A 26,427-nucleotide genomic window follows, 5' to 3' on the forward strand; every position below is an offset into this window, starting at 1 on the left:
TATTAGTTGTTGTTATTTCATAGGTTTTCTTTGCTCTCATAATGACTGCAATTGTATATGCAAACAATTTGGCAAAGCTCTATACATGAACTGGTCAGTGTATTTGTTATTTCTCTCTACGTAGTATGAAGTGGTATTTTCATTTTGGAAGAATTTAATTTGCGTGATTAGTATTAAACTATTAATGTGTAACTAACTTGCAGACTGATTATTTACTTGCGAGGTGCTGATGGCTTCTCAAAATCATCACCCCCATATTCGTGTAGCAAGTTCCTCACCGGTCAGATTAAGCATGTTCATCTTGCAAAAATCCGGTAAACTAAATTACTAGATATACATACCCCTTTTGTCTGTTTTCATTTGTTCAATGGACTTGTATAACACCTCTTATAATTTCTCTTGCAGGTACACAACAAGTCCGCATATGTTCAATGGACTTGTATAATATACTCTTCTAATTTCTCCTGCATTTGAATAGACAGTTCATGAAACCAAAATCATAATTTAGCTATTTTTGTCGATGAAACCAATTTGTTGGTGAAGTAGTTACTAGTATTTTTTTCTTAGGAAGGTTTATCTACCTGGAGTCTTGTTACTCTATTTCTATCAGCATATAATGGTAGTATATTACATCAAACAACCAATAAACAATGATAGTATAACTTACAAGATTTTGTCTTGAATCATTTTGTGACAGGTTTACTGGTCGAGAGGACTTCTCTTTGGCTCGTTTTGGTAGTTTCTTGGCATTTTCGGTCTTTTGTTTTTTACTTAGATGGTCGTTGTTAGCTGGTATCCTTGCTAGTAACCTGAATACTGTTATTATTTGGTTATTTGATGCGTACTTTTATGTGTTTGCAGGTTCTGGTCAGTCTACAAAGTGGGTAACTACTTGGCAGAGAAGAAGGTGAATATCTGCGAGTTCACATTCGACATCCAGTATAGACGTGAAAATTTGAAGGGATTCTTGGATACATAATGGGTAAGCATGTGTTATGCGATTAACTTTGGGCATAACAAAATTAGTTCTCTCATTTTTCTTTGTGGTGAAGTTAATGTAGCTCCATATTTTCTCTATATTATTATTTGTGATGAAAATGTAGAGATAGGTAATGTAGTATATATTTTGCAAAGATTTTGCAGAGTATTAGCAGCTCGTATAATCTTACCTGCAACTTAAACAACGGGGGAGAAAATAAGTTCATCTTAGTAACTTTGTGGTGGTGAGCATTTTTTTTAGCTACGTTACATCCGTTAGTGTTTTCAAAGCTTTGCGAAATAACATTTAGGCATACCATGTCAATCATGACGTTTCAATGACGTCTTTCTATCAATGGACGTGTATGATACCTCTTGTAATTTTTCTTATAGTTGAATAGACATTTTCACGAAACCAATTATGATTTCATCTTATTTATGATGGAACCAAAAATGGTTTCATCTATTTATGATGAAACCAAAATAGGTTTCTATCTAATTTTTGCTAATTAATAAATTTTTGCTGTCAACATCGTTTTTGCCGAGGACATTCTGAAAAGGGCACTGTTGATCATGAGCCATGGTCTTTTGGGAAGGAGGTTTGTGTTTATTTTTAGTAATGGAAAAAAACAACATAATCTTTGTGATCACTGATAGGATATAGGTACAGTGTGCATGTTTTATCGGAAAATTGCGACTAACTTATGTTTCTCCCATTAGTGTGAAGAAGTATGTCGCCTGGCTCTGTTGAGGCGCTACCGTTGCCGCTCCAACCTTTATACACTTTTCTATTTGTCCCATACAAAGGGTACACCTGTTGCCGCTCCAACTTTTTTTGCTGGTATCTTTCTTTCTTAATAGTGTTCGTTGACATCTTACTTCTAAATTTTTATTGAAATGGGGTCATGTTATTTCCTTACTGGCTCGCGCAGATCCTAAAGAACCCAGATTAAAGAGCATTGAGAATTTTTTTCTGCTTGGACCACTTCTTGTTCATGCAAGGTAAAGCTCTCTTGAAAATTCGTCTGGTTTCATCATAAATACGATGAAACCAAAATTGGTTTCATCGTATTTTTGCTAATTTTTATCGACGAAACCAATTTGTTGGTGATATAATAACTTTATGTTGAGACGAGCTTTGATTTCACTTTTTTTTTTTTTAAATTTTCCCGATGAAAAAAATATTGTTGGTGATACAATAGTTTATGTTGAAACGAGTTTTGGTTTCATCTAATTTTGTCGCACTTTTTTTTTATAGTTTTTGTGGAAAAAACCAATCTTGTTGGTGATACGAGAATTTTATGTTGAAACAAATTTTGGTTTCATGTTTTATATTTGTCGAAGACGAAACCAAATTGTAGTTTATTGTTGGAACCAATTTTGGTTTTTCATTTTGTTGATGAAACCAGTTTTGGTTTCATCAAAAAAAAATTCATCATATTCTTGGCGGCGACGGTGGTGCTGGTGGTTGGCGATGGTAGGCGGCAGCGATGCTGGTGGTTGGAGATGGTAGGCGGCAGCGATGCTGGTGGTGGTGGTGGGCGGTCGGCGGTGGTGCTGGTTTTGGTCAGTGGTGGTTGGCGGTGGTCGGCAGCGATGGTGCTGACTGGTGGGGATGGTGCAATGACGGTGGTGGCGCGATGGTGGTGGACGGTGGTGGTGGTGGCGGCGACGTGGTGGCGGTGGTGGTGGATGTCGGTGGCGGCGCGGTGGCGGACAGTGGTGGCGGTGGTGACGCGGTGGAGGTGGTGGACAGTGGTGGTGGCGGTCGGAGGCGGTTGGTGGTGGTAGCGGCGGTGGTGGTGGCGGTCGACGGTGGTGGCGCGGTGTCGGTGGTGGTCGGAGGTGGTGGTGCAGTGGCAGTGGTGGTGGGGCGATGGTCGTGGTGTGGTGGTGGTGGTCGACGACGGTAGTTGTAGGTGGTGGAGGCGGTGGTGGTCAGTGGTGGTGGCACGATGGCGGTGTTTCTCGTGGTGTGTTGTTGGTGGTGGTAATAACATAATAAAAATTAAAGGTGGGGTTGATTTTTGTTTTTGTTGGGGTGATTTAAATTAGAAGGGTAATATAGACAGTTTATGTTAAATGGGGTTTTTGTGAACAATTTGTTTTGTTGGAGTTTTTGTGCATGGATAATGACACCTTCGGTGTTGTAACTCGTGGACTACTGCTGTAATCTATAATTCTTACGACATCATGAGGGACTACCAGAGGCTGATATGGTCCACTGAGCTACATGAACAAATGGGATGGACATCATGAGGGACTACCAGAGGCTGATATGTTCCACTGAGCTACATGAACAAATGGGATGGCCAATGTTCCTGCAAAGTCATAGCATCTCAATTACATGAGCAGGAGTTCTTTTAGTAAAGATGAAGTGATGCAATTTTTTGCTTTTCCATTTTAGTACAAAAGCAAGAAAGATGATGTGATTCTATTTAGTAGTTATTGATGGTATATAGTGTATTTATTGAGAGGGCCAAGATGTAAAGCTTTAGAATACTTTGTCTGTTTATGGGAGAAAATATTTTAGTAGTCAAGTTCTTAAATGTTGGGAAAGGCCTTTATTTATTTATTTTTGTAAGCCAAAGAGCTTCTTTGAAGAAGACTTTCCCATCTCCAAGAATTAGCTTTCTTGTTGAGCTTCTACCAATAGATGTAATGAAGGTGTCTTGGTGAAACAAAGAGTTTTCAAACCTTCACAAGTTGTTGTAATGAAGATTTGTTTGTATATATTGTTTCTGGTCCTGCAGAGACTTTTTTTCCTACTTCAATTAGGAGGGTCAATATACTTACGTTGTTGATCTCTCTTTAGTTAGCGTAAATAAACAAGCAAAACGTACAAGTAGTATAATCAAGGAATGCATTTTTGTACTTGTTAATGTTAAATGTAAAGCCATCAAAATTGTAGAGATCTGGTATGAGCATTTAGATTTTTCACACTTGCATACTTGACATCCCCATCAAGAACATGTAGCACAATTTTCTTAATGCATCCTGGTCAATAGAGGTGCCCTGTTTATGATGAAGCTGTAAAGACTGATTTCGAAGATTTTTACCACCGTGCATAACTATGTGAATTTTTCTGTTGCTTGTCTTGTTTTGATAGGTTGAAGATAAAGATATTGTCACTTGGAACTCCATGTTCATGGTTTATGTTCAAGTATAGGTTGGTGTTAAATGCATATGCAAGGGAATAAACCAGATTAGACAATTGGTGGTTTAACTTAAATAGCATGCTCATGTCTAGGGTCAAGGGAGATAATTCAAGCATTCATAGTGAAAAATGGATTTTTTTTTATATTTTTTTTTGGAAACTTAAAGATTAATTGCTTATAGAGAATTGTTTACATAGTTTTTATCTTCTTGCAACTGTTCGACAATGTTGCTAGAAGGAATTAATAACCAGACTCCACACAATCTCTCAACTCTTGCGGATTTAGATAGTATATCTGCAACCTTATTTTTCTCTTTTGGAACATAGCTACATTTCCAAAATTTGAACAAACTAAATAAAGATTTGATGTCTAAGATTGAGTTTCTTAATCTCCAGTCTATACTGAAATCCTCTTTGTTCACAGCATCAACCAAAATTCTTGAATCCAGCTCCAACTCCACCCTTTCCATGTTCAGCTCCTTGGCCCATTCACATGCCTCCCACAATCAGCTTGATCTGGACCAAAAGATTCTGCTAAGTAGATGCATTTTGACCCCTTGTCTTCACCTGCAAAATTAAGAATTGTTAAACCAATGCCTCCAGAATTATTAGCATACAAATGAGAACAATCAGAAGTTAAATTTGTAAACCCCCCTTGGAGGGGGAGACCAATGCATATCTATGCGAGTGTGCACACTAGTTGTAGTTCCTTTCAAATTCAGCTAGCTTTTTCCTGGCACGGTGAATAATTTTATCTGGAGATGTGTTACTGCCCCTGAAAACCTTGTCACATCTCTCGTTCCAAATGCACCATGCTACAATAATCTGTTTACAGACTTCATTTTCTTGCATCTGGTTATTGAGAAGGTTCTCCAACAAGCTACAAAACCATGTTTCCAAGGAAATGCCATTCTGCACCTGTAATCCCAGGGTTACAAACCATACTCTTTTATCAGTATCACACTCAAGGATACAGTGTGTTGCTGTTTCAACACTTTTTTAGCTAAGTCATAATATTAAATCCAAAAACAGTAATTACAAGTAATTACCCAATGAGCCCGAAGGTACCGTACTCTTTGGAGAAATAGAGGGCAGACAAAACCTCTAAATATCTAAAAATTAAAAGAAATCGGAAAAACAGACCCTTACAGAAAACCGTAAAAACCTATAACTCTCATAAACTTCAAGCATTATCTTCATATGAACTGCAAGCATCATATAGATTACTAGCTCCCATAAACAGTAATTAAAACTTCATTTAAAACTGGGTTTATGTGGATGTAAAGGACCACGAAATTTACTACTCTTCGATATATTACCATCAATTGTTGTTGTATCCTTCCTCATATTTTCCCAGTTCAAGACTCTCTGAGCTTCTTTCTTCGCAACAGGGTCAAACGCACAATCTATGCTGGAAGAGTTTAATGTAGACACCACTAGAATATAACTTACAATCTCTGATTGGTTAGTATTATCCTCCATCCCCTCATTATAATATTTTCCAACTTGCTCGTCATTCTCATCAACCAGTGGAGATTCATTAGCCACCTTCTCCGCCAATTCATCAATGAGATTATTTGCTGCAGTATCTATAATTTCTTGAGCGAGCTTCGACATTTTTAGCCCGTCTTCCTCCAATATCTCATTACACATGCGTATCTCCTCTTCAGTTAGATTCTCCTTGGATTTATTCCCAAGTTCACGTCTTTTGAGTCTTTTGTTCCCAGCTGCAACACCCTGTATAATTTCAGTAATAGTGGGATTATCAACTACTGAAGTTATATTCATACTTACATTTGTTGTGTCACCATAAACATCCTCACAATCTTTTTCCTTTTATTGATCAGTTTCCATCTCTTCATTATTTTTTAGGTCATCAAACCTACTGGTATATAACGATTGATCAACATTATCAACTTCATCATCATCATCTGCCCATCTGCGATGAGTATTAAATTGTTTATGTTGCACAATCTGTAGGTTTTTTCCAAACTTCTCACTATTATTATTAATTTCACCTTCAGTTAGAGCCTCATATTCTCTGGTCGTATTCCCTCTTCTTCCACCGCTAGCATTGTTCGATCCAGTAGCTCTTTTCCTGGATTGCACCCGGTCTATACGTGTTTTTAAAGATTCCCTACATTGATTGAGATGATGACCTAGATCCTTGCAATGGTCGCAGTATTCAGGTTTTTTAGGAATTAAGACCACCTGTTCATAACCCTCAGGATCCCATCTTGATTTGACATACATTGTTTTGTCAACCGGTTTTGAGAAATCAATCTCAACAAGCACTGATGCGTAGTACCCAAATTCTTTCTGCAACGTAACTTCATCGACTTTTATTAGTTTACCTAGGGTTTGCGCCATGGCTAACACGATCTTCTCAGTCCAATATTCTTGTCTTAAACCCGGAAATTGAACCCATACCAATGAAGACGTTACCTTTTGGATTTCAGGGTCAAAACCAGGCAACCATTATTGAACTCTAACTGCATGAATATTTTTGATACCTTCAACAATAGTTTCAATGATCCGTGGACCTTCTTCTAAAACCTTTTTTGTGTCTTCAGCATTATGAAAAGTCATTGTAAAGAAACCTTTAGGTAACAAAATAAATCTACAACTATGTTTGATTTTCCATTGTGTTAAAAGCTTTTGAGTAGCTATCTCAAACTTCATATTAATTTTCTTGGTATCCATACGGCCTACCAAGCTAAAATTCATATCCTCAATGGCTTTATCTTCTAAAGCAGTCATTAGAATAATTCCTTTCCCTTTTCTGGTAATAAGAGCAGTTCCTATGGAATGAACAAACTTCAAGTTTGTTCATTTTGCTCCCACTATGGACTCAACAAACATGAAAAATTGATGTTCAAACCAAAAATTTGTTGGCTTGTTCATTAAGTTAAAAGACGTAGCGTGCGTTTGATGAAAGGTCGGGCGAGCTTGGCACCAACGCTGGCGTTTGAACCAAAAATGATGGCACTTGTCTTTCCAGCGCTCTCTCTTGATTAAAGCGCCATCGTCTTTCTTGAAAGCGCTGCGTTTTTCATAGAAGCGCCAACGGCTAAATCTGGACGGCTGAAAACTCTTGTGATCTAACGGCTATAATTTTTGAGTTCCATAAATACTCCTCATTTCAACTCCAAATTCACATTCACACATATAGTCTTCTTTACTCTTCTCTAAGCTTAAAAAAATTCTTCAACTTTAACAAAATTTTCAATTCTTGAACATGTCTCGGCCTTTGTTAGTTCGGCGTGCTCCGTATACTAAAGAAGAAGATGAATCTATTTGCAGAAACTATGTTTTTTTTGTTTACTCATCTTGCTTCAGCAAACTATCCACGGGTGAATTTCTTGGCGGTTATTTACGATGGGTTCTGCAGTGACACCCGTAATCCGAGTCGTCGTGCTATATGCGACATAAAAAATCGTTATCGTACAATTAAGATAGAAGTAAGTGAGTTTGTAGCTTTAACCATACAAGCCAATCGATATAGAATAATAGGTGAAACTGACTGAAATGGTAACAAGATCTTTGGCTGAATGGCGAAGATGGAAAAATGTGGCTTTTCCTTTCGGAAAATGTTTCGAAATCCTTAAGGTGTTGAAAAGTTTCAACCCCTTCTTTGAAGCTAATGTAAAACGCTTAATTTTAAACATATGTAATTCATTTAATTCATGCCGTCTTAATTTTAAAACTAAAATTACAAATGTAGCAGAATTAAAAATTACAAACAATCTCTCTAACGTCGCTCATCGCTAGCTCTCCCATTGTTATCTTCTGGAGTAAAGAATTCTCCAAGACATGGGGATAGACCTGGGACATCCCCAATTGCCAACATATTAAGTAAATTTCCATAAGGATTAGGCGATTGGAAAGCACTTGGCAATTGTTGGAAAGCAGTCGGTGCACTCGGTCCTCCAAGCATATAAGATGTTTGTGGTTGTGGTGGTGTATATCAATCATTTGGGTCATAGGGAAAGAATGATGATGAAATGCGCCTAGGATCTATCCGACATACTTGAGGTTGAGATACAGGCACAGTTTATGGTGAAGTATTCTGTTGTATGTGTGGTGAAGAAGAACTCTGTCGTACTTGTGTTTCTCCCACCACTGTTTCTTCACTATCGTGCCATGATCTGTTGCTCCTGATGGAATCGGAAAATTGTGACCGCCGCCCATCATTATTTACAGTTGGAATCAATCCAAACATTGTGTTCTCGTTCCATTTTCGACACACATTCAAGTGTATAGCCTCAATTTTCCGATTCTTCCAATGCAAATCGTTCAGTTGGTTCCGCAACTCTTCCTCACTGGCAGTGACATTGTAGTAAGGATATTCACGTTCCACACCTTGGGAAACAATGGAGATCGTGGTTGGATCACCTTGTGAAGTAATACTTGCCATCTCCCAACGACTTTCGGGCATATTTGACGAAGATGATGAAGAACTTGCACCCGTGGTGGGGTAAGTCATGAAGCATGGCTCTTTTGGAGGTGGCTGGCTAGGAACGCTATTTGCATCATGGGACAGGCGTGATTACGCTGGGAGATCAAACCCATAGATGTGGGTGTTGTGTGTCCAAATTACAGGATTTGCAATCGACTCATACCATTTGACATACTCCGTTTCACTAATATCCCTCTGTGTATTTACTTCATACCTCGCCCAATTGGTTCTTCTCAGCCGTTCAAAATTTGATCCAGAGGTTTGCATCTGTTGTGGCGGGTTAATTGCAATTTCATATATACCTTGCATTTGGTACTGCAGTCTTTCTCCCAGGTACCAAACCCCTCTACCCAATGGTGGAGTGTAAAAAACAACTCTACGCAGAGAATAATCAAGAATACGTTGTCCAACATCAGCATCATACCGAGGTTAAATCAATGTAAGGGTGAACAAAGACGTTGTTGTGGCTCCGAGTCATCCGATGAAACCTCTGAACAAAACTGGAACTCGAGATGTCGCTGACAGTGCCCTTCGTTAAGTTGGTCGAGATGTACATATTCAACATTGGAAATCTTTGGGTATCGTCTTTAAGGAGTGGTTTACTAACACGGAAGTAGGTATACCACCAATACTGCAAATTACTCCATAATTTTAGTATTTCGACTTAATCTACATTTGCTCATAAAATTATTTAAATTTTAAAATAATAATTTTGATATTTACCTCTATGATGCCCCATAAACCAGTGAAGTTATCTCCGCCCATGGACGCATGATCCAGCCCACAGTATAGTTCTGCTAAAATTGCAGATCCCCGGTCATAATCTGGTGCTTTGTCAAGATCTTCTAATGCTTGAAGCCAACCAACACGAGCAACAAAAGTTGAGTTTGGAAATAATGTCTGACCCAGTACCCATAAGATAAACATCCTTTCGAGTTCAGGATAGTCATCTACATGCTCTGGGTTTCTAGGTTGGTTAAGGAAATACTTCAACGCTGAACATTTAGTCCCACCTCCTTTCAATTGTTTATAATCTTCAGGTATTTCTGAATCTATAAACGACAGAAAAGGCGTCTCCCATTTACTATTTGATATTCATTCGTCTTTGTTGAATGGTGGCGGCTCTCCTATTCCACTTGGGATCCCACAAATGAAATACAAATCAAGGGGCGTAATTCCTATTACAAGTATAATATCAACTATGATTAATTCTTTTGATTATTTAATAATTGTTTAAAAAATATAATTTAAGATAAGTTAAACAAGCTTACTAATTTCAAAATCAATGAAATGGAATGTGTGCTTCGTCGCCCACCACCTTTCTACTACTGTTGTCGGAATTTTGTTGTTGTGTCTTCTAGGCTTCACACTATAAATCGCACACAAGGGATATTTGTCAACTCTTTCTCGGACTTGAGGGGGTAAAACTTCATAAATAACCTTTAAGTATGAAAATCCACCTCTCATTCTAAAATAATCATCAGACCGATCTTGATGCCCCGACACATGACCTTGGACTAATGATTGACCAACAACGACACTCGGCGCAACAAACTCTGCTTCCCGATTTTGAGAAAAATCTACACCTATGGTAGGCCGCGGTGCCGGTTCATTTCTTCGATCTCTTCTCTTCTTTACAGTATTGACCGCTTTTCTTAAAATGCCGCTCATATTGTATCAAAAAATTTTGATTTAGAAGAGTTGTAGAAGTAGGAAATAATAGCGGTGTGACTGAAAATGAAATCAGTTGAAGGAATTTATAGCTTTGCAAATATAAACGTTGGAATTATGGCCGTTGGAGATATGAACGTTGGCGATTTTGTTTCTCATGCCCGCGTTGATAGGACCGATGGCAGAGTTTGTATTTTCAACGGCAGAGTTCTTAGTTTCAACGCCTGCGCTTTTCCTACCAATGCCAGCGTGTGTCTCAAGAACGGGCGCTTGATGATAAACCGCCCAGTGCTTTACCATAGTGGAAAAGCCAATTTGGCCATCAACAAAAAAATGGATTTGGCCATTGCTATAAGAATTGTCCTAAGAACAGGTTGAGGCAAAGTATCAATCTTAAGTGTTGTTGGTTCTCTATTACGTATAACCTTACCAGTAACAGCATCACGATAATTACTCCGTGGAGGATCCCCAGACCGAACTCCCATTGTTGTGATCAAACTTAAAATCCAAAACTGCGAGCATGGAAAGCAAAAATGCTGTTTCAACACATTGAGCACCCAATGGACAGCTGTAGTCTCCAGATTATATAAAATGGGTTAACTTTTCTCTTGTTGGAAGAATGTTCTTCACGCATTTCCAGGCAAACTGATTGATTCTTGGAAGAAGTGGTAATCTCCAGAGCTTCTTGAATACAGAGTTCATATGCTGCCCAACTAAGTTATGAGTATTCTTCTCTCCAAACATTTTCCGATAAGCTGACTTGACCGAGAAGAAACCATTCTTCTCAAGAGCCCAGATCAATCTATCCTCATGTTGAGTATGTATAGATATGTTGAGAATGTTACTTGCTGTAGTTGAACCAAAGAGTCTGAAAACTAGATTGTAATCCCAGCCTCCAGTTTGTTGTGAAAAAAGCTGATGAACATAGACATAATTGTGTTGATCTGTAACTCCATCTTTTGGTTTACGTGGTCCATCAAGCTGAACAATCCATCTGTGTTTCCAAATTAAGATTTTTCTGACCATTGCCGAAACCCCAAACAGCTGTATCTTCCAATAAATTCGAGCTCACTGCTAATGCTTCTCCAGAAATATTTTGAAGTGCATCAATACCGAGAATGGTTTGCAGGAAAATCTCCTGAACTGGAATTTGATTGTAACAGGATGCCTATCAAATAATTTCCTAGACATCCTTGGGAGAAATCCTGACAACCATGTACTGGAAATACGAAGTTATAGATGATTGGTCTGCGTTTGGTTTGATTACTGGTACAATTTAGTATTATGAATTTCTATGTTATCCGCGAATGGACAATACGTGAAAGAAAAGAGCCATCTCTTGCTACAGTAGGCCGTAAGAAACTGGAAATATCCATCCAGATCAAACTGCATTCACCTCGATTATGTGCCTGTAATCAGTGTCAGAGAATCAAAACTGTACTGATTGTGAAGACAATCAAAGAATCAGTTACTCTCATTACAAATTCAACCGAGATAACAAAGAAAAAGGCCAGATTCCACAGCAACATGTAATCCACTTGTTTTCAAGAGTTTAGATACAAACAATCCAGTTCGTACAAGTTGCAAAGAACCAGTAAAGGAATATTCCTATATGAACAAATTCTGCACATAAACGTCTTTCCCTAAACTTAATTTAGATCTTGGGAATAGGACGACCTATTTTACTGGTACAAATTACAATATCAAATACTGACCCTTCTCTATCTTATGTATGGCCTGTTTCTACTCGACTGGTGGCGATCTGTAGTATGCTGGAACTGTGGCAGGAAAAAACATTTGTCTGACTCCTTCAGCCTTTATAATTGGAAATATAATGCCAGATGCAGTCTGTAAAGAGTAAAGTTTTGCAGGAATCAGAATTGAACAGTTTCAGATCAAATAAAGAAACTAGCTAAAATTATCAAGGATAAGAAAGTGCAGTGTTACAACATATTATTACGAACTTCAGAGTCCATCATATTATTACAAAATCAATTAACGATGTATAGATAGAGCTGAAATGGAATGAATTACTCACCGAAATTAATTTAGCTCCAATCCATAGACGTTTGGGTGATGGAAATGGTAGCAATAAACGGCCAACTCCGAATATGGCCACAGCAAAGAAATGGCAAACTAAGCTCAATGGGCGTGGATTGAGTCCAGAGAGTAAAGCTACTGGGCCTTCAGCACAAACCCCTCCAAGACTCAAATAGTCGAAACATGCTTCTCTCATTTCCTTCCTTGCCTGATCAGGAGAAGCACAGAAGACCTTGTACAAGGCTCCAGCCAAAGTATTTATGGTAGATGCCACAGGCTATAAAGACAAAAATATCGTTAGTTAAAAGAAAAAACAAACAAAAGAGTGTGGGTAGTCGGAAATAAAAGCGTTTGAGAAAGTATATGTGAATAAACTTTACCTTCCGCAAGGTATAAAAGGATTCCAAATATTTACATAAAGAGGCTGAATCATTCAGGTTCCTCAAAGGCTTAAGAAGATTCTGTAGAACAACAATGTCAGACAATGCCACAGTCATCCCTCCGCCGGTTAAAGGGTGGCGCATATTGAATGCATCTCCCATTAACAAGGCACCTGGAGTGGGAAGAGGAGCAGCTGGCATGCTTCTGTTTGGCATTGTTCTTATGTTTCCTTTGTCAATTGCTGCTATAAAGGAATCATATATCTGAGGAGGAATCTGCAACACAACTTTATGGTGAGAACAGGTCCATGGAAGACTAAAACAATGGTAAAGTGCTTAAAATCTGTAGAAAAAGACGACATAGCTACCTGAGGAGCCACCATAGTCTTCAAATATATGGCCATTTCACCGTTTCCAATAGATGGTACTTTTTGGCCAGGTACGTCAACCAAACACCGAACTTCGGTACTGCTGATTTGATAAAATAAGATTGGTGAAGGGTCTGCTAGAATTACATGCCCATGGTTTTGATGGGGAAGCTTGCAGTTCTCAAGGATCAAGCCAACAAAGCATGAGGGAACCTCAACCTGCAGAAAAGTGAGTGACACGATGATTACAAACAAATTACAAAAGAATACCTGGTCTGCCAAACAACTTTACAAGATGTGAAGATAGTTAACCTTCGGGCTGCAGAGAGAACGACGCAAGTTTGAAAAGCAACCATCGCAGACAATTGTTAGAGGAGCATATGCATTTATTTCTTCACCAGACTTAGTCTTGTACAATACTCCCTTAATGGTCCCATTTTCTTCTAGTAAGGATGTTACAGTTCCCTGCTCCAACCGCACACTGAAGGAACAATTAAGCAAAAATTAGAACAAAGTTATTCCTATGGAGAAGTTGTTCTTGAATAGATGTTTACCTAGGAAAAAAAAATTTACGAGTCAAATACACATGTATGATGCACCTAATATAGGTATCTCTTTCTCCTAGATATGCATCTAAGAATCACAAAGCCATTAAGTCTATTCCAATAATGCCAACCGAGGAAACCAAAGAGTAATTGCCGCATTGGTTAAGCAAATTCAACAACCTCAACATGCTAACCAAATGGAAATAGATATATCTCTGAATCATCCAAACAAGCAACAAATCGTGTATGCTTTAACCAAATAATAAATATAATTTTTTATCTATTTTATCAATTATTACTATGTTTAAATTTATCCTAATTTATTAGTGAACGAAGTTGGTACCAAATTCTTTTAAATGGTTATTCTTATATAGAGCATTCATATGGATGTTATATAGATAATCTTTTTAGAGGGTCTTTGAACCCAAATGTTAAGCTATATCCCACATCTATGGATTATCTTTCAAACAAATAACAGCAAGAGAATAATTAACATAATTCAACCACTCATATAAGTGTCATATGGGAGTACCTTTCTCTTAGCACACATAATGATGAAAAAACAAGTCATTGAGTAAAAAAAAAAAGGTTTGTCGAGTATTAAACAGATTTGTTTTCTATGCTACGTAAAACAAGTCACTGAGTCATTGGGAATTTATCTACATAAAACAACATGCCTTAATCCCCAAAAGGCAATAAAAACATGATATTTTCTTTGCTCAATCGAATCAAACTCATTAAGAAACAATGAATCTACAAAGGAGAAAAGGGAACTGAGTCTGAAACAAACTGATACAGTAAAACAATAAGTGAAAGGATGACACAGACTTTTCCCACGCATAATTTCAAGAAGAACCAAGAAACTATTTACCCATATACAGATAAAGGTGGAGAATCTTTGAACCAGATTGACCAACTAATATAATACTTTGAAGGTAAACAAAGTGAGTGACAGCAACTAGAAGCAAATTTCTAGTTTTAGAAGTTAAAGAAATAAAAAAATAAAGATAATGACTTTTTTTGAGAGAGAGAGATAGAGAGTTAGTGGCCCTCATTAAACTAGATCATCCTGGTGCAAGGTTTATGTAAGAACTACATAGACAAGATTCGAACTGTATTTGTATATCATGGGAGTATAGCACCAGTAAATAAATTTAAAATATGGAAACAGAATTTACTTGGGAAGGGTAGAGGCTTTCTCCCTCATCCTTTGAATAAAGCGGCCATTGTGAAAGCTTCTCCCAGCCACATCTGAGTGGAACTTTTCCAAGGGATATGTGAGTCTAGTATCTTTACCATCCTTGAAAAGAGCATAACCTAGAACTCTTTGGGAATCAATTTGCTCTACACAATCTGCAGCCAAGAAAAACATATTTCGTCTCTCACATCAAATTTCAAGTTAAAAGGGGAAAGAACGAAGGAATAAACAGATCCAAAGTTTCACACATACCCTGAAGATCCAATTCTATCAACTTCAGGTAGCCTCCTGGTTGTAACAGTTCTCCAACAATTCTGTCAGGCTCGGTTAAATCTCTCTCAATCACAACAACTCGTCGTCCATCCTGCATTTAGTTGCACAATTATTAGCTTTCCATTAAATCTTTCGTATTAGAAACTACCGATATTCAATGAATCAAGAAATTGGAGCAGGAAGATGAAAAATACAGACATCAAGTAAGGACTTCTTAAAACCATCAACTTATCATAGTTGAATTAGATCTAGATTCCCTTTTAGTTCAGTTCTAGAAAACCACAACAGACTAGTGTTGGTGATCAAGCTAAAACGAGAAAACTTGCTACAGGAAGATTTCCAAAAACTGTGGGTACAGGCTTTATACAAAAGTCAAGGTCAACAAGTACAGGATTTCTGAACAAAGCAACTACCCCTTTATCAAATTTATTGAAGCCAGTTCATTGTTATTCGATAAATTGAACAAAAAGATAAACCTTTTGAAAGCACGAATATGAATCATCTTTCCTTTGTCTGGGTATATAAAACCACTAAATATTGGTATCAAACTATCAATTTATCTATAATTTATTTGAAAGTAAACTAGTCCATAAAAGCACTGGTACGAATATCCCAATCCCAGACATAATTCCATCAAAAGAATCACAAGGTTTTGAAAAATTGTCCAAAAAAAAAACCATCAGAATGCAGAGATTGTAAACCTAATAATTGCAAAATCCCTCTATTTTGAATTACCCCCAAGATCTAATAAAACAATGACGAAACTATCATAATTATGAACATAGCAAGAAGAATTAAATAATGGGAAAGAAGAATTAGAACCTTTCCAAGGGTGTAAGCAAGAGCAGCACCAGCAACACCAGCACCAACAATTATAATATCCGTATCACCATTGGATCGTAAATCACCATTGATAGAACTCTTAACACATTCATCTCGGATCTCATTCTTTTTATTCTTCTTATTTCCATTTAATTTCAATAAAAATAAAAGCCCTATCAATGATGCTAGGATTCCTCCTAAGATGTACTGAATCATTGTTCTAGTAACAAAAACAATGGAGAAAACAGTAAAACAAGAAAGAAAGAAAGAAAGAAAGAAAGAAAGAAGAAGAAGATAAAGAAGATGACGAGGACGTTGTCTTCTTCTCTCTCTTCTCTCTCTCTCTGTGAAATTGGCTTTCTTTGTGAATTGTGATATTTGTCTGTCCGTGTAATTTCAAACGCGGATATATCTCGTTTTTATAAATAATGTCAGTTGTCACAGCTCTAAACTGAGAGGGAAACCTTCGCTAACGTACGCTTCTTTGAACAACTCACGTTTTTGGAGCCTAACAGTCCACCTAGGATATACGAAACTCAATATATTATCAAATATTATTTGAGTGATGGACCAAAGATAACGGACCATTCTGGTTTATTCTAGAGTAAAGAAAGGAACTGTCCATCTAGGTAAATTATAAATTTCATTTTTCTTTTATCTTTTATAGCTTGTTTGGATAGCATATCAAAAGTACTTTTCGAGAAGTTAAAAATCAGTTTGGCTGTCAAATTTCAAAACAATTTCTAGAAGTCGAAGAATTCACTTTATGTGAAGCAAAAAAAAATAGTTTTGCTTCTGATTTCTGTTTCTGACTTCGACTTTCGGAGAAGGAGAAGTCAGAAATAGATTTGTATCCAAACGCCCTATTAGTTTTGTTTTCTCTTTCGATTTTTTGATATGGTCTGTGCATAGGTACAAGTCGATCCCAAAAATTCTAGAAGCAAAAAGAATTGTTTCATAAAAGGTGGATTTTTTTTTGTTTCACAAGCTCTGTTTGGATGTACCTTGGTATGCTATTTTTTTACTTAAAGAAGCAAACAAAACCAAAAGTTAATTTCGTGTTCCAAAATAACTTGTAGAAGTAAAAGAATTATGACATCATACCTAACTGCTTCCGATTTTTGGGATTGCGTTCTGTATTTGGTTTCTAAACATGTTAAAAGTTTTAGTGTTTCTACTTAATTAAATCCAAAAGTGAATTCGTAAGGTGTATCCAAGCATCTCTACAATAACTTCAAACAAGACCGGTACTACTAGAGTCTTCCATTTTGGTCATTTTCAACTGTCGAGGCATGCCTGCAGTTCTTTTGGGGTTTTTCTCATATGAAATCAAGAAAAACCGGTTGTTATGTTAATATCATACGCCAGATCGTGAAAAGTGTAAAAATGAGCTAACAAAATACTACATTTACTTACTCCAATAACAATTAATTTACCTAAGCAATGATTGGTTTTCCTCGAATTCTTTTAAATATTTAATGTAAGTAAAATTAGTTTATTATTATAACGCATCATAGCATAAAGACACATTTATTTAATTTTCTCTCTCTATATCGAGCATTATGACCGCTGAGTTTTGCTTTTTCTCTAAACTTTACTTCTTTGTTATGCTTGTTTTGAGTTCACCACTGAAACACGAGATGAATCTCAAATCAAAATGGATAGAGTGGTTCCATTTTTTCCAGAATGGCTTTCACAAACCTTGTTAAACTGTCAATTATGTGAAACCGACAAGCTTAACTTTTTCTTTTGCACATAACCTCCTTATACGACGTCGGATTGACTTTATTCTTTCGCCGTTGGCTCAGTACTCTTGTCCTCTTCAAGATGACGAGAAGAAATTCTGGATTTAAAAGAGTTTTACTTGTCTTCGACCCTTTTCCACTTGTAGACTTCACTTTTATGTTATCGTCATAAAGTATGACACCTCGGGTATTTGTAACTGGAAGCAAACCGCTAAAGATAATACTAATAAATAATGAGTTAGAATAGATGGTAACTCTCAGAGTTCCTGAGATATCATGTGCCAGCTGATTGCATTGGTGATGACGATTATATAATAAACCATCTCTCTAAACTTATACTTTTTTTTTGCTTTTCTTTAAATCACCTCATTGAAAGAGTAACGACATTACAATCGTGTAGTAGAATAAAAGAGATATAAGTGATGCAATTTACAAGGCTAGCAAAGGTTTATACCGTAAATCTGTAATGACATTGTTTATAGTATCAGTTTTTGTTGTCAATCATTTTAGAGATGATCAATCGTGAAGATGTATGTAATCTCACAGTTGCAATCAATTGTATATTTCGATATTGTGGCTTCCTGTAAAGGTTCTGATAATGCACGAAGTTCATCGTGTAAAGATTCGTGATCATACGTAAGATTTAAAATGGAATTTGTACGACAAAAATGATTTTATGTGTTGCGTTAATACCAAACATATGCTATTTAGGCATTAAATTTTTTGATACTGACAAAGAATAACTGAAATGACGAGGGTACCGAGTACACCATAATATTTTTGTATCAACCTATATAAATACCTTGTTTAATTATACCAAAATAATTATGGCCAAAGAATTACATCAATGAGGTGTAACTTGATATATATATATATATATATCTAAGTTCGAGATCGAATTAACGATGGAATTGTATCGAGTGGATTACCGTACAAGTGCAATTACTTAATTGTAAATGTAATAATATAATAATTATAGTGTGGAAAGTAAATTAATGACACATCACAGGATTTTGTTAATAAGGAAAACTGGCTATACAAACTGACTACCGCAACTTCGCAATAGTTGAGGCCAAGTAAACTATCCCTAGTTATCAGTTCCTTAAGTATCCCTGCACCTACACCCAATCTGGTTTATGTACGTGAATCCCAAGACATTGTCTCCTTTGGGTCGTAATCAGAAAAAACAAATGACTAAATCTTTGGTCATAAAAATAAAGTAGAGTAAATGATCTCCCATTCATAAAAAAAAAACATCTTTGGCCAAAGATCAAACAAAGGCAAAGATTATCGAAATAATCAAGCTTAGTGAACAAGCTTTATCCAAGAAATTCCACGAGGAGACGCAACTATACAAGTTTGATCAATTAAGGATTATTAATCGAAAACTAAAATAACAATACGATTTAGTTTCTCGCCAACGGTAAAACTAAAGGATTCTTCATCCTTGTAGTTATCTAAAATAGTGAGAGACTAAAAGTGGGGTTCTAGGGTTTTGAAAGTGAGTTACGGGAGGTTGACTATGAACACTCTTGGCCTAAACCACGCACAGTGGACGTTCAAAGACAGTTTCAGTCACAAGGAAGGAGGCTTAGGGCCGGTCTAAGGAAGGGAAGCAGATGAAGAGAGAGATCAAAAACTTTAGAGTTTGGAGAAAATTGCTCTGAGATTTTATGAAAAAAGTTATGTGTTATCTTGGAGAAATATATGACCTATTTATAGAAGAATTCTCTTATCTCAGGTCGGTGAAGATAGGGATTACTTATCGGGCGGAGCAATTTTCTCGTCTCCTTAGGAATAGATAGAGATAAACTAGGATGAGCTTATATCTTTATTCCATCGCCTTTAGTCTCTTCTGTGATGATAAATAGGCCAGGTATTCCTCACACGTACAGTAGACCACGAGACTAAAACCCTAATTGATATCCTCTCATTTGTGTGTGACCGAATCAGATTTTATGATGATGTATTGGAGAAAGAAATATTCTCTTTAGTCATCGTTGGCCAGAATGAAGAGATATTCTCTGATTTGTAACATGACTAGGATGAGTCACGTGAAAAGGCAAGGAATGCCTCAGAAATCATGATTAGAGAGTGGGAGGAGCTGAGATTGGCTCCCCCACTTCATGGCCAATCACACGAGTCACGTGGAGGTCGTATTGTTACTATGGGTCTCTCTATTGGGCGTGAGGAGCTCAAAGGAGTTTATCCACGTTTTTGGATAAACATGACTCTTTAGGGAGATGGTTTAACTCGGATCAGCATGAGGCTGGTTGAGGCTTAGCTCATGAGATTGAGTCTCTTCAGAGTCAGCCGAGATATGTTTGAGACGAAAAGAAAGCTTGTGTACCTAATAAGTGAGACTTTGACTCACTTGTTTTGACCAATGTATTTTGCAGAGATGTGATATGAGTCAATTATGAAAATGCAGGGGTCTAACAACCACACCCAACAATTCGTTTGGAAATCTTAGAGGACTTACTCCAATATACTTTCTAGAGAATCAACTAGACAGTCAGACTCAATCTAGAGAAAAGTATATCAAAGAGTTTAATATCTCTAACCCTTAATTCAATCTGCAATCAACAAATAGAAATTTGCGAGACCGATTGAATATAAGAGGAGTAACTTGAACGGTACCAAAGACCAATGTTCAAGTGTCAATCAATTTAAATCAACAACCAAAGGTTGGATATTCTAATTGATTGATCTTAACGCACAACTGATGAGCACGAAAGTGCGAAGAATTTTCACCCATAAATACATTAGCTCAGACTCATTTTATCAGTAATAAACTTGTTTGTAGGTGTTTTTATGAAATAAGATCTTATGGAGAAAGTTGCTCGAAAAGTGGTTTTTGTACCCCGGAGGACACATGTTATTCGGACTCTCAATTTTGGATAAGGGGTACCCAATTACTAAGGGGCATCCTAATTGCTATTCGCACTACCGGATTGGATAAGGGGAGGAGCGTTGATTGCCTTTGATTTGTAAAAGGAAGGATATATTCTCGGTTTGAAGAAAATAGAGGTGAAGATATTGTTTGTGTTATTACATGCTGATTTGGAGAAGATTTGCCGTGGGAGTATATTCTTCATTGATTGGAGGAGTTATATGGAAGGAAATGGAAAGAAGATATTCTGTTTTGATTTGTTATTATCCTGAAGATAGTTCAACAGCTCATATACACGTAACAGAAAAGGGAAGGAGAATAAAATCTCCATGATTTGGCAGAGAAGTCAAAAAAAGATATTTTCGGGTTTAAGTGATTTGATTCTCTGAGTTATAGTAGGAAGTTACGTAGGATATTCTTTTAATATTTCCGGATATCTAATTGGGGGTTTTGGGATGAACCAAACAACTTAGAATCGCGTGATAATAATGGAAAATATTCCCGTGGAGAATAATGGAGTAAAGAGAGAATATTTGCGCACTGAACAAGAGATATTGGGTGTTGCTGAGACTATATAATGAGTTTACTGGAGTCATAGATGGGCATCGAGAGTTGGGTGAGGCTACAGAGAGGAATAGGAAGCTACAGAGCAGATTTTTCTGCTGCTGCAGGGAAGAAAAACCTGAAGAATATAAAACCGTAGAATACTGTCGTTTCAAGGGTCGTATCTTTAACAGTTTGTAACGGTCAGTTTGTAACGTCATCTTCAGTTTGTGACAGTTATTGTAACTGTGAGCTCTATAATGCCGTATTAGCATTGTGAACTCCCTAAGTTATATTTTCCTCTTTGTAAACACATTTTATGCAGTAAAAAAAATATATTTTGAGCGTGTTTTCACTATGTGAAGCTAAACCTTTCTCTGGGACGAAAGAGGAAACCAAAATTCGTCATGTGGTAAGTTCATTTAATTATTTATATGACTATTTGCATTAAATTAAAATTAGAAAAAGATTTTTCTTAATTAATTGTCATTCCGTTTGATGGTTTATTCTTAAGATTAATTCTTTTGATATGCCATGCTTAAAATTTACAATTAATATTTTAAGAATCTACCTTAGGTAAAGAAATAGAGTCAAAATTCTTATTGAATGAGCTATAATGTTTAGAATAAATAGGTGAATCGCATGAATTTGAATATTTGGTGAACTCCTAGTCCCAGTAACTCTCGCTTTTGCCTTTTATTTTCATTAAACCTTTAAATTTAATCTTCACAAGTCTAAGAGTTCGAATCTTTATTACTACAACAACTTCAAAAAAATCTCATCAACAACCTTTGATATTTCAATTATAAGTGGAAAAGAAATAACACAGACACCGGAATTTTGTTAACGAGGAAACCGCAAATGCAGAAAAACCCCGGGACCTAGTCCAGATTGAACACCACACTGTATTAATCCTCTACAAACTCTAGCCTACTACCAATTAACTTCGGACTGGACTGTAGTTGAACCATAATCAATCTCACACTGATTAAAGGTACAGTTGCGTTCCTTACGTCTCTGATCCCAGCAGGATACTACGCACTTGATTCCTTGGTTGATCTCACCCACAACAAAGAGTTGCTACGACCCAAATTCTAAGACTTTATAAACAAATCTGTCTTACACAGAAAAGTCTATAGATTGAATAAATCTGTCTACCACAGAAATACCCAAGAGATTTTGTTCCGTCTTTTGATAAATCAAGGTGAACAGGATCTAATTGATAAACCGGTCTTATATTCCCGAAGAACAACCTAGTATTATCAATCACCTCACAATAATCTTAATCAACTAGCGAAACAAGATATTGTGGAATCACAAACGATGAGACGAAGATGTTTGTGATTACTTTTATCTTTCCTATTGGAGAAATTAATCTCGAGTCAATTATTTCAATTGTACTCAATACGATAGAATCGGGCAAGATCAGAACACGCAACTACAAAGAGAATAGTTGGGTCTGGCTTCACAATCCCAATGAAGTCTTTGAAGTTGTTAACCTACAGGGTCTCGAAGAAACCTAAGGTTAAAGGAGAATCGACTCTAGTTATGCAAATAGTAACACACATGAGGTGTGGGGATTAGGTTTACCATTTGCTAAGTTATCCTTTATATAGTTCTCAAATCAGGGTTTGCAATCCAAGTTACCTTGGTAACAAAGTATTCAAAAGTCACCGTTAGATGAAAAACCTGATTCGACCAAGCTAATATCTTTCAACCGTTAGATCGAACTTAGTTTGTTACACACAGATGAAATGTACCCAAACTTGTACACTATGTTGGCTCACAAATAGTTAACCGAGGTTAGACATATGATTACTCTCATATCAACCTTATTCATATTAACCATAACTAGTTCAAATGACTCAAATGAAACTAGTTAACGAGTTGTTTAATTGCTATATTCTCATAGAAGTATACAAGAACACAATTGAAGCAAAATCAGCTTAATTCACTCGAATCAATCATGAACATTATAGTCACGGTTTGCAAAGATTGCATTCCTTATTATATAAATGTTTATGTTCATGTACACAACCGATTTTAGAACTTTAACCTTCAAGTATGCAAATGGGTATGCATATTTGAAATACCCGGACCAAGATTGGGTTTTGCCAGTACACAAACGGGTACACGAATTTTCAATCCCAGCAGAAATTCTTGGACATGAACTTGTATGCCAGTACGCAAAAGAGTACGCATACTTAGGTTCCCGGATTTCTCAAACCAACAGGTACGCAAACGGGTGCACATACTATGGTTCCCGGACATGGATTACATATGTGTAAGACTGCACAACATGACATATCCAATAATGGTTAAGTGTTATAAACTATTATTTCAATCATTGAAACTTTCTTAGGGGATGACAATAGTCGTTTTCACATAATATTAACATCAAAGCAATTTTCAAGATATTGAAATAATCATAACGAAACATTCCAAGACTACACCAAATGATTGTATCACACAAACCATGTAAGATGTTACTCGGAAATTTTCATATGATATAAGATGAACTTGGTCGAAGCGAAAGCTTGCCAACACATATTTCGAGAAATATGTAAGCGAGATAAAATCAGCTCGAAATCTCAAATGTGTATATAGAAAACTATATCGTAATACGACTTATGTCTCAATATAGGAGATAGAGCAGAAATAGACTTTCCAAGTGATAGATGAGTTTCAGTCTCCACATACCTTTTATCGATGAAGTTCCACAAGATTCCCTTAGTAGTTCTTCATCTTCAAATGATGAACGTCGTGAAGTATAAGCTTAACTACAAAATCTATGTCATAGTCCAAGACATCTATAAATAGGCTAGAAATCAAGATTTACAGTTCTATCACTAACATTGACAAACATGCTTGAGATAGCAACGCATGCGAATTTGACCGAGCACTGCTCCAACAAATTATGATTGTGTTTGTATAGTGGGGACGGAATGATCAGTGTATCTCGCGTGAATGAACTTACGAGATACATATATGTCTCTGCTCTAGGTCATAAGTCCGCTTGGGACAATTTTACATATCAATAAAGCCTACATGACCAGCAGTCACCGAGGATATATTCTAGGGATGGCATCACAGGTAGTTGCATCTCACAAAGACATGCTGAAACCATGGTTGTTTTGGTTCATAAGTCCGATTGGAACGTTTTACGCTCTACAGAACTGACGTGACAAGCAGTCGGTCGAGGACGTATTATAAGTTTCACGACATCACAACCATCAGTGTCCACCTAGGACATATGCTAGAAATCATGGTTATTAGTGCCTTGAGGACTAAAGGCTTAACCTGAGAAAGTTCCTATGAGGTTGAGCTTGTCTTTTGGCAATAAGGATCGAACTTGTCCCCTGGGCTCCTTTTCACGCCCAATTTTCTCAAATTTTAGTCTTGCTAAACTTTAAAGATAATTATTAGCTTAGAATAATGACTCACTCCCTGGTTGTGAAATTACCATTTTGTCTATGGAATTGAAATGAAAATTTTGCCATTTTGTCTAAATTTCACAATCTATATAGTCCTCTACTCATAGTAGAACCTTGATTTTCTTTGGTGAGTATATAGATGGTGTTGAATCGCTCTAACATGCTACATACGTGAGATTTTAGTCCTCTTATTATTTTGGACTTGCAGACTCTCTGATTACGCGAATTGATGCTCAGTCTTTGATTGTTCGGACTCAGAACTTGGAATTCTTCGAAGCTTTAATGTCGAGAGGTTTTATTGACATGTTAATAAAGTCTTGATAATATGAAACTTTTATCTTTAGATATTAGACTTTCTAATTAGGGTTTCTTTGATCTAACCCCTAACTTTCTCTTTTGTGCAACCTTGAGCTTTAAACTTTATGCAGGCGAGTATTTAGGGAAGAGAAGACTTTGAACGTCTTCTTGGATATTTTTGAGGTTGTTTGAAGGCTATGATATAAGATAGTTACTCATTTTTAAAGTTACAGAGTCCTTATCCCATATAAATTCCGAATTCAAGCTTGTATTGCACCAAACCCTAATTCCTCTCTTGTTTGCGTCTGACTTCTTCGAACACTCTAGATAGGCCTTGATGAGACTTAATAGCCTGCTTCTATATCATAGGCTTTCCACCTTATGTGATGAGAGATTTTTCAATACTTGTACCAATCAGACACCTTTTTTTATTGAGAAATGAGAATGTACCTTATTTTTGAAAAAAAAGAAAGGGTATTTTGGTCAAAAACCCTAATGAGCTTGATTTTTTTATTTCATATGAGAGAGTCGCCCGTGAATTTCCCTAGGGATGTCCAAATATTGAGATAGAGAGAGAGAAAAAAAGAAAGGCGTGCATCGGTCCTGCTTTTGGAGATCATGAACTCGAATTACCTTATTTGAGCCAAATGCTCCCATTTTCTTTGAAAAACTGCCATTCTAGATTCTGTTTCAATCCAGTTCTTCTTTGAATACCTATAGAACTTAATCTTCATGTGAATGGGGCCGTGGAAATTAGTAGGGGAGAGCTTGGACGGTCTCTGGTTGTATTATGGAATTCTTCTTTGAAAATACTCAAAATTGTGAACTAAGGGTATTTTGGTCAAAACCTTTAGGAGCTCGTATTTATTACTGAGTTAGGAGAGAAAACTTTTAGAGGCATTCATGAGGGACCGAAGAAGTGGGTATATAGAGGCTCAGTTCCTTTCCTTTTAGGAGAAATCCTTTTCTTTGTCAATTATTTGAAATTAGGATTATTTTCGTCAAAACAATAATTCTCTTCAACTTTGGTGTTCTCAAGGTATGAGAAGGGAATATATGACGTCCCATTGGTCTAGGAGACCATTCTCACACATGGTCATATCCCGGAGGAGATTTGGAAGGTGAAAGAGCCTTAGTTTCCTCATTTGAGCCATGCTCCTTTAATTTTGTCTTTTAGATCGAATTCTTGTTTCCTTGATTGAGAGTTTCCTTATTGAACTAACATCATTTCTGAATAAATATGGTCCATCTCTTCTTTAACAGGGATATAGAGCTCTCCGGAAAACTCCTTTGAACTTTTCTACGCGCCGGAAAAGAGGTTTATCATTACCCATGAGGTATACAATAAATAAACCACTAGCAACAACCCACAAGGTCAAAACTAAAACTAGGATCTTAAGATCTAGAAATAAATATTGTAAATCTAGCATTAAAACCTGTAAAACTAGTACAAAAATCATGTATATGTAAACTTAAATCATGTAAGACTAATGATAACAACAAATAGATTAAGATAGTCAAATCTAACACTAACACATAAACACAAAGAAATCTGATAGTAAATAGAGAAGCCGATATGTGCAGAGATTCCAGAGATTGAGAAGTTGTTGTAGCTTTATTTGGG

At 36.7% G+C, this 26,427-nt stretch overlaps 1 protein-coding gene across 1 annotated transcript; it reads right to left on the reverse strand.

The window, feature by feature from the left end:
* Positions 1-11,716: 11,716 nt before the first annotated feature.
* LOC113283435 (squalene monooxygenase-like) lies at positions 11,717-16,290 on the reverse strand. The gene is made up of 8 exons (XM_026532697.1): positions 15,892-16,290; positions 15,049-15,160; positions 14,777-14,951; positions 13,366-13,534; positions 13,054-13,272; positions 12,686-12,961; positions 12,304-12,582; positions 11,717-12,113 (listed from the first exon to the last, which is right to left on the reverse strand). Exons 1-8 carry the CDS (start codon positions 16,105-16,107, stop codon positions 12,009-12,011), a joined length of 1,551 nt encoding a protein of 516 aa, XP_026388482.1. The 5' UTR covers positions 16,108-16,290; the 3' UTR covers positions 11,717-12,008.
* Between the last annotated feature and the right edge of the window lie 10,137 nt (positions 16,291-26,427).

Source organism: Papaver somniferum, chromosome 5 (assembly GCF_003573695.1).
Source record: "Papaver somniferum cultivar HN1 chromosome 5, ASM357369v1, whole genome shotgun sequence".
NCBI lineage: Eukaryota > Viridiplantae > Streptophyta > Magnoliopsida > Ranunculales > Papaveraceae > Papaver > Papaver somniferum.

Excerpts from the sequence above, each read along its gene's own strand:
- LOC113283435 (XM_026532697.1), bottom strand. The coding sequence starts at position 16,107 with ATGATTCAGTACATCTTAGGAGGAATCCTAGCATCATTGATAGGGCTT. Across the intron at positions 13,535-14,776 it reads AAAGCCTCTACCCTTCCCAA|TGTGCGGTTGGAGCAGGGAA; the intron begins GTAAATTCTGTT and ends TTGTTCCTTCAG. Across the intron at positions 12,583-12,685 it reads CCTTTTATACCTTGCGGAAG|CCTGTGGCATCTACCATAAA; the intron begins GTAAAGTTTATT and ends TTGTCTTTATAG.